The sequence below is a fragment of the Passer montanus genome, unplaced genomic scaffold (assembly GCF_014805655.1).
Source record: "Passer montanus isolate IOZ18808 unplaced genomic scaffold, ASM1480565v1 scaffold70, whole genome shotgun sequence".
In the NCBI taxonomy this organism is placed as follows: Eukaryota; Metazoa; Chordata; class Aves; order Passeriformes; family Passeridae; genus Passer; species Passer montanus.
The window spans coordinates 2,215,224-2,230,334 of record NW_024372148.1 but is presented as its reverse complement, the minus strand read 5'-3'; the positions used below and the strand labels follow the sequence as shown (position 1 = coordinate 2,230,334).

General features: G+C 37.7%; 1 protein-coding gene across 3 annotated transcripts in view; it reads right to left on the bottom strand.

Moving 5' to 3' along the window:
• The window catches only part of SS18 (SS18 subunit of BAF chromatin remodeling complex), a 42,552-nt gene that overhangs the window by 12,604 nt on the left and 14,837 nt on the right, over positions 1 to 15,111 (bottom strand). For all 3 annotated transcript variants that reach the window (XM_039730083.1, XM_039730085.1, XM_039730084.1), the window contains exons 4-5: positions 12,956 to 13,109; positions 6,402 to 6,623 (exon numbers count right to left, since the gene is read on the bottom strand). In XM_039730083.1, coding sequence (XP_039586017.1) covers positions 6,402 to 6,623; positions 12,956 to 13,109 — 376 coding nt within the window. The remainder of the gene's footprint in view (positions 1 to 6,401; positions 6,624 to 12,955; positions 13,110 to 15,111) is intronic.

Genomic DNA, 15,111 nt, shown 5'->3' with positions numbered 1-15,111 from the left:
TTCTGTGCCCCGACTTTAAAGTAAAAAAAAGGGGTTAAATTCAGATGTACTTATTTTAATTATTGGAAAAACAAATTTCCTTTTTTGATCTTCTAAATGAGTAGGTAATTCAGATTATTCCATTTCACTGCTCATCTGTTTGGAGGTACTGAGAAACATTAGGCAGTCTTAATAAAAAATAGAAACTTGTTGCCATAATATTCCTAGATCTCAAGAAGGCTTGTTAATTAACAATATTAATATTAGTCACAATACAATGTGATAAAATGTGTTGGGTCCCTGTGGTGCAATGTAGAGATTTTCTGTTTGCTTTTTAAATTAGAACTTCATTAACGCTTTGTAGAGCCACAATGAGAATTCACTACCCTGTATTAGGCTGTGTGTTGTGTTCATAACAGACGGCCTGGCTTCCTTCCAGTTTGGTTCTTCTTATTAAAAAGATACCTAAAAGAACCACCATGGTCCCTACTGCCTCATGGAACATATCCATTTTATGCAGTGGTTTTGAGGGATGAGGGAACTTCGAATTTATTCTTCCATTTGAAAAATCTAGCCTAGGAGAAAGCTACATATATTCATCATGTAATACTTAATATGACATAAAATCCCAAAACTTCATAAAACACTTAAGACTCTTAATTCATTATCTACTAGGATATGGACAAACTTGAGAAGTGTGCCCAAGAGAACCTCATGAAATTCAACAAGTCCAAGGTGCAGCACCTGGGTCGGGACAAACCTGGATAGAGTACAGAGTGGGAAGCTCACAAAGAGCAGCCCTGAGAAGAACTTGTGGGTTTGAATTGATGAAAAGCTGGGTCTGATCTGGCAACGTGGGCCTGCAGCCCAAAAAACCAACTGCACCCTGGGTTGCATGAACATGGTCAGGTGGTCAAGCAAGGTGACCTGTCCCTGTACTCTGCTCTGGTGAGATCCCACCCAGAGTGCTGTATCCAGCTCTAGACTGTGCAGCACAGAAAGACACAGAAAGACCAGCTGGACCAATCAAGAGGAAGGCCACAAGGATTATCAGAGGGATAAATAAAGAAACACTAAGAGAGCATGGAGCAGAGAAAGCTGCAGGGAGACCTCACTTTGGCCTTCCAGTATTTTAAGGGGGCTTTATAAAAGGGAGGGAGATGGACTTTTTATACAGCAGTGATGGGACAAAAGACAATAGTTTTAAATTGAAAGAGGGTAGGTATAGATTGGCTATTAGGAGGAAATTCTTCAGTGAGGGTGGTGAGGCACTGGAACAGGTTGCACAAAGAAGTTGTGAATGTCTATCCCTCGATGTGTTGAGGTCACCAGGATGGATGGGGCTCTGAGAAATCTAGGCTAGTTGTAGCACAGGCAGGGAGGCTGGAACTATATGATCTTTCAGGTCCCTTTCAACCCAAACCATTCAATGATTCTATAATGTTTTATAATATTTGTGGCACAGATTTTTACAAGCACTCTAAAACACAGCTCTTGAATCTCCAATCAGGTAACAATAAACAACAAACTGCAGCAGCCCTCACCAAAACTGTGGTGTTTTCCCACATGTTTAAAAAAAAAATGCTTCTTTTTTTAAATGACGGTTTTAAGCCTCGTGAAAGCTGTCTTAGAAACTATAACGCAGGGTCGATTTAACTTGATAGACACTACAATTCAGATGTGCTTAGTCAAATGAACTACCATCTAAAGGTGTTTTAACACCAGGAGCAGTTTAAACATTATCTCAAAAGACTCTGAGCATACAAAACTTTTTCCTACTTCTAATGTACGATTGAGGCTGCAAATTAAAGACAGTAGACACTTTTCCACTTTATTATTCCACAAATTTCTCATCTCAAACTCAACCACAATTTCAGGTATCATTTAAAAAAAAACTAGAACACAAAATGACACAGAAAAAAATTCCTTAGTTACTAACATTGCCTTTCATGTTTTACTCCAGGGAAAGAAGATGAAAGCACAAGCTCCTTGGCAGCTGTTTATATTTTTGTTTTTTCATGACAAAACTACAGTGTCTTCTACAGCTAGACATCCTACACAATGCAGCTACAGCATGATGACATTTCAGAATGTGGAGGCAATTTTATTTCTTTTTGATAGGCTAGATTTCAAAAAAAATTGAGACTGCCCTGCTTTTTCCATAACATCTTGGCTACTGTAAACAGTCAAGGTACTGAAACCTAACAGTCTCAGCTTACATGGGAGTGAACAGATGGGAAGACATTTACAAAAGGCAGTCAAACTCAGAAATCACTTTATCCTGATCTGCCATACCCTGAGTACATTTACACTTTAGCTAACATTGGATGTTCCTATCTTTACGTTTCTCTCTTTACGTGCATAACAAAACAACTGGAACCTGCATCTGTCTCATCTCTACTCTTTCCATATCTTCATATTTGCATGTAAGAGAAAGAGCTCTGAAATTTTAATGGAATTTTTCCAAGGTTATAGAAATGAAACTATCATTGAAAAATTTCAGCACCAGATTTGACAACTGGTCTGCAAGTGACTGAGTCAACATGACCTTGTTCTGTAGAAGTTACCTGTAAACTAGTTCCCCTCCCTTGCCACAGGAAACATATAATACTCATTCAATAGAGACTGGGAATTTGGCAATTTTGTTTCAAGCTCTTCTAGCACGGAAATGGAATCCCAGCAAAGGGATCTGACAAATGAGAAACAGTCTCTGGGATGGCCACAGGTACCAAAGAGAGTTTCTGAGATGACCAAGCTACAATTTCTTGGTTCTTACTTATAAAATGTATTAATTCCACTATTAAATATTATTCCCTGAGTATGAAAGATTTGTTCAACATAAAAAAAGAGGAATTTCCATTCAAGTTTCAGGTTTCAGAAAAATCATGCCTATATCTTGACCCCTGAAAAGTCAAAAACTGGCAACAGCTGAAATTTTTTTTCAACCTAAGTAGTTTACCGTACACATGAAGAAATGCACCCATAAGAACACAGTTTCTTCAATATTCATTCAGCTCCTTCTGCTCCCCATTTTTTCCAAAAAGGCAGCCAATATTCCTTGCAGATGTACCGGGCTGCTGTATTAACTTTTCAATGAAGAGTCATCTACACAATCTTCCACTTATAATATTCTGCTTTTTAAGTCCAAAATTACTAGAATTCCTCTTTTAAACTGGACTGACTGTATAAAAACAATACTATGAAAACTTTCCTTCTCATTTAAGGTATTCCTCTGGATAGCATTTTATAACTAGTGCAAATCAATAATGAGTACAAAGTGGATACAGGAAGTAAATCCAGCAAACAGTTCTGTTATTATGCATTTTATTTCTTAATTAGCGCTTTTTCATTTTTTTCTTGCTAACACCATCTGCCTCACAAGGTGTATATACAGCAAGATGTTTTGGTAGCAAGTGCACATGAAGAGGTTATGCTCAAGCATAATCCAAGTGTTAGAGCAAGCCTAAGTGTTATGGTAGTTTTATCTATTATATAACAGTATGCTTCCTTTCCCCCAGAAGCACTGGCTTCATTCATTACATGGTAGGTATTACCCACTGGAAAACTATTCCAATATTTTGCTTCTTCCTAATAGTTCATGTCAGATGTGATGCCTAGTCAAACACTGAAGACCAAATGATTAATTTATTCAAAGGTTTTCTTATGGCACCTATAAGTAATTTGTCCAAATCTTCATAATGAATATACTTTGACAACTCTCCTGTGAAATCAGATGGTATTGTAATCTTACCATCAGATTCATTCCTCTACAGATGAGGAACCCACACTGGGAAAGATTAAGGCCAAAAACATCTACTAATTTTTAACAGCCAACTTGAGATACTAAGACCTCATCTTGTGGAATATTTAGCATTATATTTAGCTAGTGCTGTTATTAACTGACAGATTTGGTAGGATCTCTCATTTTCAGTATGGATCAATCCCGTAAGACAAAGAAACAAAACATACTTAGGGGTTCACAAATGTCTCCTGACCAAGAACACTGAGGTTCAGAAATTTTGGTTCACTTGTGTTTCTGAATTGTTATACATATGACCAGTTAAGAAATCTTTGAGTCCAAATGTGTTTATTCCCCTTTTGTTAAACTGCACTGGGTGCATTTCCTAGCAGTTCGTTCTTTTTTCTTCACTTAGGAGCGAAGCCTGAAGTGGCCATGCTTGGCTGAGACATCTGCCCAGTCTGACTGGGGCTTGGCTACCTGCCTCTAAATTTCTCATGGTCTCACAGATTGCTGTAGTTGTCTGCCCAGCTGTCTTGGAGTCACAAGAGTGAAGATACAAGAATACTTCCTCTAATTTGCCATCAAACATCAATATACATGTAACAACTAAGAGTAGAAAATGGAGGAAATGCATTAAGCAGAACTGACTGGGAATTATCTTAGATCAGAGTAACGAACATCCCCATCTTCAGACTTAAGACTCCTCTCTCACAGGTATTTGGAACAGTATTTTCATTTAACAGCAAACAGCACTTTGTTTGCATAACAGACAAGTTTCAAAGCCTTGCTTTGAAGAAAGGGGCACATGCGCTCCTATATTTATATATGAAATGCTCTGTTTACTGATATTTTTGTGAGATGTTGAAGCATTTTAAAGAATATGATTTTTCACGCCACTGGCCTCTCCTTCTGTGAAACTTCTGCAGAAAATAGAACCAGCCTTGAAGCAGACACTTGAAATGGGAGAACTCTCACCCTAAAGGGTCAAAATTTGCAGAATTAGTTACACAATGCAAAAGCTTGCTGTGGTCCTAATGGCATTGTTCTAAGTAAAGATTTTGCTCTTGTTCTTGAGCCTATAATTTCGCTAATACTGTTTTATTCTCTATTCCCCAAAGTCACTTTAGTACCACTATTTGTTCAGCACAGAAATTTTTTAAGTTTATTTCTGCTTGGTTTCTAATGACCAATTTTCAAGTTTAAAAGAGTACTGAAAACACAACAGAGGAATATTATGTAAAGAATGCTACTTTGAGACAGAATCATCTCCTAAATTTTAGGCCAGTCACACCAAATTGTTTTCTGCAGAGTGACAATTATTGCTATCTCTGCAACTAAAAAATCTGAATTGAAACAGCATAAGGCTTTTCCAAAGCATCTTACAACATTCACAGAATTACTACATTATGTACTGCCCAAAATACAGAAATAACTTCCCAGTTCAGAGAGACAGTCAAAAGTACTTCCACTTATGATTTCCCCTACTATGTACCTATCTTTTGTTTATTCCATTGCTATACATTAAGAAAAATGCTATTAACTATGTGGATGTTAAAGGCCTCAGATCTCCCACTTTCTCTACTGGTAAGAAAAGTGCAGAAACGGCTTCTCTCATCATGACTTATTTTTAGCCTCTTATTAAGTTAGTCTTTTGTCTGTTTTGCACCTTTCTGTAACCTAATAATCAAACTGATCAGTATGACCTGGTCTCTCTGTACACCTCAGGAACAGATGGTATCTACACATAAAGTGGAGCTTTGGTTTGTCATATGTCTTCTAGCAGGTGCTATGTACAGATCCACTGCAGTAAGAGACTTAACAGGTAAGCTGAAAATACTGATTGCTGACTTGTAAAGCACCTCTGTAAGAACATGCAGTACATATACAACTTAGTAATTTGCTGTGCTGTGACTCTAATGCAATATTTTAATTCCACAATGTCCTTGCACTTCAACAAGGACATCAAAACACCATCAGTTTATGCAGTGGAAATACCTTAGATAGAAAATTAGCTTTGATTTTTACTACATACACAATGACATCTCATGAAAACAGTAGCGAGTACCAAATTTGTTCCTGGAACTGAATTTTGCTTCTCTAAGACTAAACAGACATTCCATGCTAAAACTGCTGAAACAGCATACAGCAGAAAACAAAGACTAACTAGGTCTGAGGGCTATCTGACTTTGATTTTTCCATTTAACCAAGACACTTAAAAGTAGAGATGTATTTTATCAACCTGAATGACAGTAACAGTTAGCTAGAAGGGCAAAGTCTGAAAAATACAAAACAGTAGCTTCAGCTTATAACTGCTGAAAGTAGATCCATTTCAAGATTCTCACATTATACCTGAAAAGTTAAATGTCTGCACATAAACAAAAAGTCACAGATATATGGCAGAAAAGAGGTGTGGAATCCTCCAAATATGGATACAGAATATTCACAGAGTATTCTGAGATGATCCTTCCACAAGGATCATTGAGTCCACATCTTAGGTAAATGGTCCATAGGGTAACTGAACTCACAATTTTTGTGTTCTTAACACCATGCTCTAAGCAACAGAGCCAATCTCAATTACAAACACAAATAGAGAAGGAAATCTACAATATAAGACCATTAAAAAAAAAATCTGCACCCAAGATGTTTTCCTTTTACAGAAGCTAACAGATACCTCACTCACCTTGGTTTGGTTGCATATTCATGTTTGGTCTGGGCCCGTAGTTGCCCATCGGCTGTCCCTGGCTCATTGTCATCTGATTCTGCACTGGCATGCTCTGTGACGATGGCACTGAGTGATTATAGCCACCCATGGACCCATGGCTACTTGAAGGCATATTCATGGAACTGTTTGTCATATTGAGCTGGTTCGGTCCAGGTCCTTGCATAGGCATATGGTTGGGTCCTTCAGAAAGAAAAACAGGGAAAATAGTTGTACATTAACCATCATAAAACCATAAACCACCACCAGGTGAAAACAGCCATACTGAATCACAAAAGTAAACAGAAGTCATTAAATACAATTACATGAAAACAAATTTAAAATACAATTTACATGTGATTTCCTCACTTTAGAAATAACAAAGTGAACAATAAAGTTCATCTCTACTATGAAATACATTTTCTTTTGTTGAGTAACTAAAACTACTGAAACAAAGGTGAATTATCATAGAGCTTATCTTCTATCCATATCATACACAAAACTAGTTTTTTTTGTACTTGCATAATACAGCCTGAATCTCATTCTGAATGGCACAAGACCAGTGTAACAAACAGACAGTTTGATAACTTCATCACAGCTGTAATTTTTACAATGGATGTAACATTTCTGTGTATTCAAACAACCCATGCTAGACAATTTTTTGAAACTAACAATTATGATTATTTTTAAATGCAGGCAGTATGAACATATACATGGTATAATTACATTGAATCATAAAAGCATTTTGGTTGGAAAAGACCACTAAGATTGTCAAGTCAAACAACAAATTTAACACTGTGAAGTCCACCACAAAATGCTAACTTGGGCTAACTTTCATTCAAATAATTATACAGTCACCCATAGAAGTAAGACAAGGTGACAAGCATTCCATGGATCACTGATACAACAGCAAAGGCTTTTATGGAAAACCTGTGAGCCAAACTTATTCTGCACAGGTGTTTTAATGCCCTTGTAGATAAAAATGTAACCAGAAGTTGTTTATGACAAGAAGACAACTCCTGAGTTTATCTCCTGAGATGGGAATGAGAACAAATCTTTGTGGTAAGACATCAAGACCTTTTTTTGGATACTTCAATCATGACTTTCTTATAAAAATGACATGTAAATGGAAAGCATTTAGTGACCTAGGCTGGTTAACACATCACCTTTGCTGTGAATACGTAAAAGAACAACCTTGGAAACCAAGAAAGTGTGAAAAAAGGAACAAAGGGAAAATGTTACAGGTGATGTGCTGCATCTTCTCTACTTGTAAATTAGGTGGAAAATTTCAACACAACAGAAAATCAATGCTTTTGGTTTCTAATGGACCAAGCATTGCAGTGATTCAGACAGTATGAAACAATGTAGAATAAAAATGGCTGAAGAACTATTTAACATTTTTGATCATATACTATATATAGCCAATATTCTGCAACTGTATTTGCAGATTACTAGAGTGGGGGATGATGACTCAAAGGACAGTCTCCAAATTATCAGTTCAGCTTGTGAAGATGCAAAGGAAAAGCAACTTGCTCTAACACGCATGTGCCAACAACATCTTTTCACCTTTTATTTCCTTTCTTCCTGACAACAGAGGTTGAATTCGGATCATTCTCTGAATTCCATCTACTCTCAATGGGTACTTTAACAAGTACAACATTACAATACCATCTGGTCAGTTTACTCATTACTTTAGGTGGAATAGGTGAACAGCTACTAGAACTAAAATTAGTAAGAATTGGGACTGGATGTAACTATGACAAGTAAAAAAAGTAGATGAAATGCATGGATTATGCCCATGACAAGCACCACATGAAGACCTCATGAAAATATGTAGAACCAGAGGACATGACAGACTAGGTGAACTGTAAACAAGGCAAATACTGATATGTACAGATTTCACCAAGAAGATGCTGCTGTTGCTTAACACACCACAGGTTTTTTGTTAAGCTAGAAAAGTCTAAGAAGGAGTATCTAAAAGAAACTACACTAGTAGAGCTGTAGGAAGGTACTGATTTGTTTACATATTTCCCAGTGAAAATTTAAAAAAAGAACCATGCACACACCCCCCTCTGCCTTCAGATGTAAACAGCTCCTAAGTCCTTGGCTAATGAAAAAAAAAATGCACTAAAAAGGACACAGACAGCTGCACACAAGGTCACAGATACCATAACTGACTGAAACAAAAAGATGCAGAAGAAAAAGAGAATAATGATAAATGAACATGGCTACTAAAGCCAAAGTGAAGAAACAGAGAGTAAGTTTTAAAATGTGTTTATCCTCTTGCCCTTAAGACACCTTACTGAAACACAAACCTATTTTGTCAAGGAAAGTGTAAAAGCTGAAAAAGGCATCAAACATGCAGTTCACTGTTCCTGCAAAACAAAGTGAGCAGAGATTGCAGATATGTACAAAGGCACATCCACCACAAATACAGAAAAAGTAACTCAGTGAATAGGATTATGCCCACAAGAGTACTACAGATGCCTATGCTGCCCCTCTTCAATTCAACACTGCTTAATTCTGTAATAATGAGAACATGGAGACAGTTTAATTATGAAAAAGTGAGCTTGTCTCTAACCATGAACTCAATCACGAATGTGCTCTGAGGTAAAGCTACAGTGAAGAAAAGGTTCCTACTGCAGTGCCAAGCCACTGTTGCAGAGCTGCTAGAAGTACACTTGCCTAAGTAAAGGAAGGAATACACAGGGTTAGTGCCACAAAGTTAGGGCCTGGGACTAGCTTTGCTTCTTTCTGATTAAAGGAAGACATTGTCAGTGATAGACTTCAGAGAGTTAGGCAAGCACACAGGGGAGCAAGTTTTTAAAAACTGGTAACATAAGAAACAAAATGAGGAAGAAAAAAATCATTGCAAGAGATAGCTTGAAAAAAATAACACACCCTCTCTAAAAGGTTGGTTTATATTCATGTCTCAGCACTAAAACAGAAGAAAGCATTCATAAGAAAAAGCTGTCATATGAAATGCAAGGTATGTGAATTTTCTGTGGTCAAAATCCAGGGGTTTGTTAGTGAGAAGCTAGAAAACAAGGAACAGAGAAAAAGCTAAAACCATAGGATCAAAAACCTTGCAAATGAAAAATAATAAAAACACACTTCACTTATACTTTTTTATAGTTTGTCAAAACACTTCATTGCGTTCTCTTGCATATAAGGACAAAACAATTGATTTTCTTTTTTTATATGGATAAATGAAATAGGAAGAAGAGGATATGAATGAACTGAGTGAATTAATGAGGCATGAAGTGTCCACTTTAAAGTAACTGCTTTAAATGCTATTCTTAGATATATATACTTCTAATTAGATTTGTGTTATAATGAAGTTAGCAGAGTAACTATCTATCCTGAGTATAAACAGAAGTTCTTTTTCCTCTTAACCACCTATGCACACATCTTACCTCCAAGAAGCTGTAATCCAAACTAAATACATTTGAGACTACATTTGCAGGAAGGGAAGATTTTGATATAACTTGTTGGGAACACACAAACACCTGTGTTGTGGTTTAGAAATACTATTCCCCACTTTACCATTTCCACTAAAACACTCCAAACCACACACCACTTTGCTCACTCCCCTGTACCCCTTTCCTGTGCTGGGCTGGAGAGGTGAACATGAGGCAAAAAAAATAAAGATTACAAGTTGAGATAAGAAAAATTTACTGGAAACAGCAATGAAATAAGAAAAAGAACAGTAACAGCAACAGTATTAATAATAGTGTACAAGATGCAAAGGCTTCACAGGCAATTGCTCACCACACAGAACCCCCACAATACCCTGCAGGTCCTGCACTTGCCTCCTCCTGGCTACTGCAAAAATTAACCCTGTTCTGGCTGGAACCAGGACAACCTGTTATTCAGGAAGGTCACCTACCAGTGCCATGAAAAAAGGACAGAGACCCCTACAGCTAGTCTTACCTTTCAACTTTTTATATGTGACAAATCAACCTCAAGAAATCAGGAAGACAACTTGTGCCCAGCACATCTTAGTTCATCATCTCCTTCCAAATCCACACCACCCTTACTTTGCATCACATAAACTCAGTCAAAGTAACTCTTCAGACAGCAATTTTTTCAGCTAAAAACCACAATCTGTCACAGGTACAAATAGCACTCAAGTGTATCACCAGTTGAAAAAGGTTTGTCATGACTGTCTTCCTTGGCAAGAGGATACAGACACACATTTGTCAGGGGATGCAATTAAAGGCCCCAGCAGCACTTCAGGTTCTGTATTAACCAGGACACAAGTACAAGAAAAATCATCCTTTGCCCTTCAGGCAATGGGACAGGTCTGTAGCAGAACTTTAAAATTACTCATGCCCTGATGATCACTAGGCAGTTCTTCTAATCCTCTCATCAACCCTTCTCTTCTGCCCATACTCCAACCTGTGGAAGCCCCTGCTCAGGTAATACCTCAAATCCTTAGCGGGCATTTTTAAGAGCCTGCATTTTATTTTTGCCATGCTGGTCAACAAATGTCAGTCCTGGATTCTCTTGGTTTAAGATTAGTGACTTTACTCCTTTTATACAGATCATCTCCACAGATATTTAAGATTTTGTATCTGGTTTTTAGCATAAATGTTTATGTAAGCACAGAATAAGCATCCTAAAAACCAGAAAGCAAATGCATACAATGCAGAAATTATTAGAAATACAGAGAAACTTCTCTGTGAAATATAGAGAGGTTCACAAGCAGGTAAACTAACAGACACTTGAAAAGATATGTGTAATTCAGCTGTATGCTTAACAAGATGATTCTGTTTCCCTTTTTCCAACCTATGAAATGATTTTAGGAAGGCTTTCTGGTATTAGAGATGCCCTCGTCCTAAGCTGTTTATCTTCACATCCTCAGAGAAAATTTCAAACTGAGATGGAAAGAACAGACATTCAAGAAAGGGAATATGTTGGAGGAAAGGCTAAATTAAAGCTTAGTTGGAAACTGTAGTTAAGTATCTGTCTAGGTGAATACCAAAACAAAGCTATTTACCTTTCACATATTTTCCTAAGAGCTCTTTTCTTATTCTATCTAATTACAAAATATGTATGTTTAAGGAGTGACTTTTCTCCCCCGTGGCTCTGCAGTGAAGTCATTATGCTCACATTGTGACTTAGTAATCCTTCTCCTTGGAAAAGATCACTATAATAACAATAATATGATTACACTTGAGGGTCAAAGAGACTGATTTTTGAGAGGCAATGCTACTCTCCATGGGAACTGATGGATCTTAGATAGATAAAGGACACCATAATCAGAATATCTCTGCCCTACTTAGGGAGCAGCACATATTGCTCTTTACACTTCCCAATACAGGCCATGACCAACATGTATGATGAAACTAACTTCTCTAGATCTTTTATTGCACTTCTTACACACAGCCTCTGGAGGCTATTAAAGCTACTCTTTCAGAAAAGACACCATTATCAAGTCCATTTTATCAAGGTTTGCACAGAAATTAGAGACTACAGCAATGTTTATATTTTTTGCTTTGTATTAAGTTTTGCATAGTTATTACTGTGTTGGCTGTCAAGAAGGTTATCCCTGACACCACTGAGAGATGAATTTTCAAAGAAGATCCTTTGACAGTAGTTTCCTTTTTTGAAAATATCAATACTTTGAGCAGCTTTTGCATGAAAAGTTCCTCCATAACAAAAAAAAAAAAAAAAAAGGAAGGGATCCTGAACAAAAGCAATCTTGGGAATGCAATTTTAAGCTGAAAGCCATTTCACATGAAATAGGCAGTATGATTTTACAAGTGGAAATTCAGGAAAATAGCCTCTATATAAAGAAGCATGCTCTTCCATTGCCTACTCCACTCTGATCTGACTGCTAAAGGGAATAGTTACCCCGAAGCCAGTATTGGTAGGTACAATGTGGAATTTTATTATCCTCCTCCTCTGCTTTGTTTCTGTCTTCCCAAGTACATTTCTTTTTATTACAAAACAGGATGGCATAGAAACCGACTTAAAATTTACACCTAGAACAATAATCTGGAGGCCATTTCTTTACAAATCCCTTACGATTCAACATATCTTCAATAATAAAGAACACAGGAGATTAGTGGAAGCTGTATAAAAGCAATCTTTTTTTCTTTTAAACACTTACCCAAATTAGAAACAGCCTCTTTCAGATGTATCTATTTTATTATTATCTAATTATTTACCTACAATGATTTCACATTATCTTTTTATGGAAGGATTTGTGTTCACTCAGCCACAGGCCAATACCTTTCCCCAGTAAGCCCTCTAAAGCCAGCTGTACTGCATGGTTTCAAACAGACTAAATTTAGCCAGTTCTGTTCATCAGAGGAATGCTGTGTGTCAGCTACATCAAAGCCCAAGGGCAGCCTGATAAACACTGAATACAGGTCACGTAGCTCTGTAGCTAACAAACTCTAAGAGAGCTTGTACTCGGGGGCATTCAAAGCAGTTTTGTCATCAACAATCTAGTATCCCTTGAGCCCCCATGTCGTTTCAGTTGCCAGGCAACGCTGGTGTTAATGTCTTAGAGGAGAAAAACTTACCAGGCATCTGGCCGTTCATCTGGTTCTGCATGTGTGGTGCAGGAGGGCCCCCACCTACCATACCATCTGAAGACATGTTGTGCGAGCGCGGGGGTGGGGGAGGGCCGCTCTGACTCATCCCGCCCGGACCCATAGGCATATTCTGTGTGGGTGGCTGAAAGGAGACAGTTTAGTCAAACACGAGAAGCAGTTAGTCTGACAAATATATTATATGTACATATGGTACAGCACTACAGCCTATACTGCTCAACGGCGTATGAAAGAAAGTGCTGAAATGCATTTCTTTCTCTATCTGATATGTTTAACTCCTCCCAACATTAATTCTGGCACAACATTGAACATTGTAATCAATTTTACATGAAGTATTACATGCAGACAACACCACAGCACCTTTGAGCACTACTTCAAAATAAAAAATTTTAAAAAAAAATCAATGCCTCATTAAAAAATTACATCTGAACAGTTTAAGATTGCTTACACACACACAAAAGCTTTCATTCAACAGAAAAATAAGCGTTCACTGTAATTCTCTCACAATAACTATTTGTTGCTGTTAACAGACCTTGCACTGGGACAAAACAGGTACAACATGAGATGAAAGCCTCTGAATGCTCATAGACCAGCAAAAAAATTGCACCTGGGTGTGGTAAAACACTAGCAATCTCTTCCCCGCTCTCCCCCAAAGCGATGAAGGCCTAGTTCATAATTCCATGCCAAACACCCCCTACAGACTGGAAGCACATTAGTGCTGGCCTCCAAAGGTCCAGAGACAGCTGCCTAGAAAGGATGTTTTTGGCAAATTTCCTAATGAAATTGTGAGGAAAATAACTGAATAACCTTGAGAGTTCAAAGAGGGAGAGCAAGAAAAACAATAAATACAAGGGGGAATTTACTGGTAGGTTCTACTCATAGCAATGTAAGGAGACAGAGAAACTGCTAGTAGCCAGCTTTGTTTTCCCACTAAAAACACCTGTGAGACTCTATGATCCTTCTCACATACCTTAGCCAAGCACTTTCAGGGGAGTAAAAATCATCTCAGTGAGAGCAAATTCCTGGCTCTCTGGCTTTTGAGGACTCTGTCTACAGGTTATAACTATTCATGAAAAACTGTCCCCATGAGACAACCACGTGTGCATTTTTCACCATTTCTCTTCACAGAGAGAACCAAGCAGGTGAACCCTAAGTTCTTCTCTAGCCCAGTACCTGCCTATGCATACACTATTCACCAGGTTCATAAAGATAAAACACAATACAGTAGTAAAAGAGTAAGGCTTTCCCAGTGAGTGTATGTTGGAGATGGTAACAGCAGGATAACACAGACACACACATACATTCACGTGCCAGGGGAGGGGAGTGAATGGTAGTAATTTGTTATCTCAACATTTCTTTAAATACCTCAAGCAGGAATTATTTTCCCTGCAGTACTTTAAAAAATTCTTCAGGAAACTAGTGAAGGCTTTTTTTCCAGCAGGAAGAAGGAAGTAGATGAAGAAAAATACAAGCAAATAGGCAACTTCTCTTACTAAATTCCTTTCATTCCTCCATGATGAAGAGAATAACATTTTACAAAGTTCCTTCTTCAGCCTATAGCAGAAGCGGCAGGAGGTGAAGAAGGTTAAGAGTGAAAGGCAGCTCTACCCTCTGAACACTGTGACTGAAATGCTGCTCCATTCTGCTTCTTCCTCCTCCACTAGTGAGCAACCAAGGCAAGGTTGCTTCCCCTCAGTTCAAGTCTTCCATTCCTTCACCTTCAAAACTCACTATCATCCTAATTCTGCATTTAAGAGAATCTAACAGAAATGATCTAAAACTGATATACAAAGAAACAAACAAAAAAGAAAACAGACTATTTTCATTTTTGTTTGGAAAGTATGTTCAGGAATACTATCAAAACTAACACACTTGGTAACCTCCACATGAACAGAGCTCAGAGACTGTCCCATGTAAGCCACAGAGAAGGCCCATGCCAGCAAACTGAGAGCAGAGTCAGAAATCACCCAAGCTGAAATGTTTTTAAAATTAAAATGAACTTCTTCAATTCCAAATATGAAACATTAGAAAGTCCAATGAACTACTAAAGAAGATCAGCTCATACCTAGGTTTTAGCTATCCTGCATATGATATTGTACAAACATAGGCATGCCCTTATCTCTGGA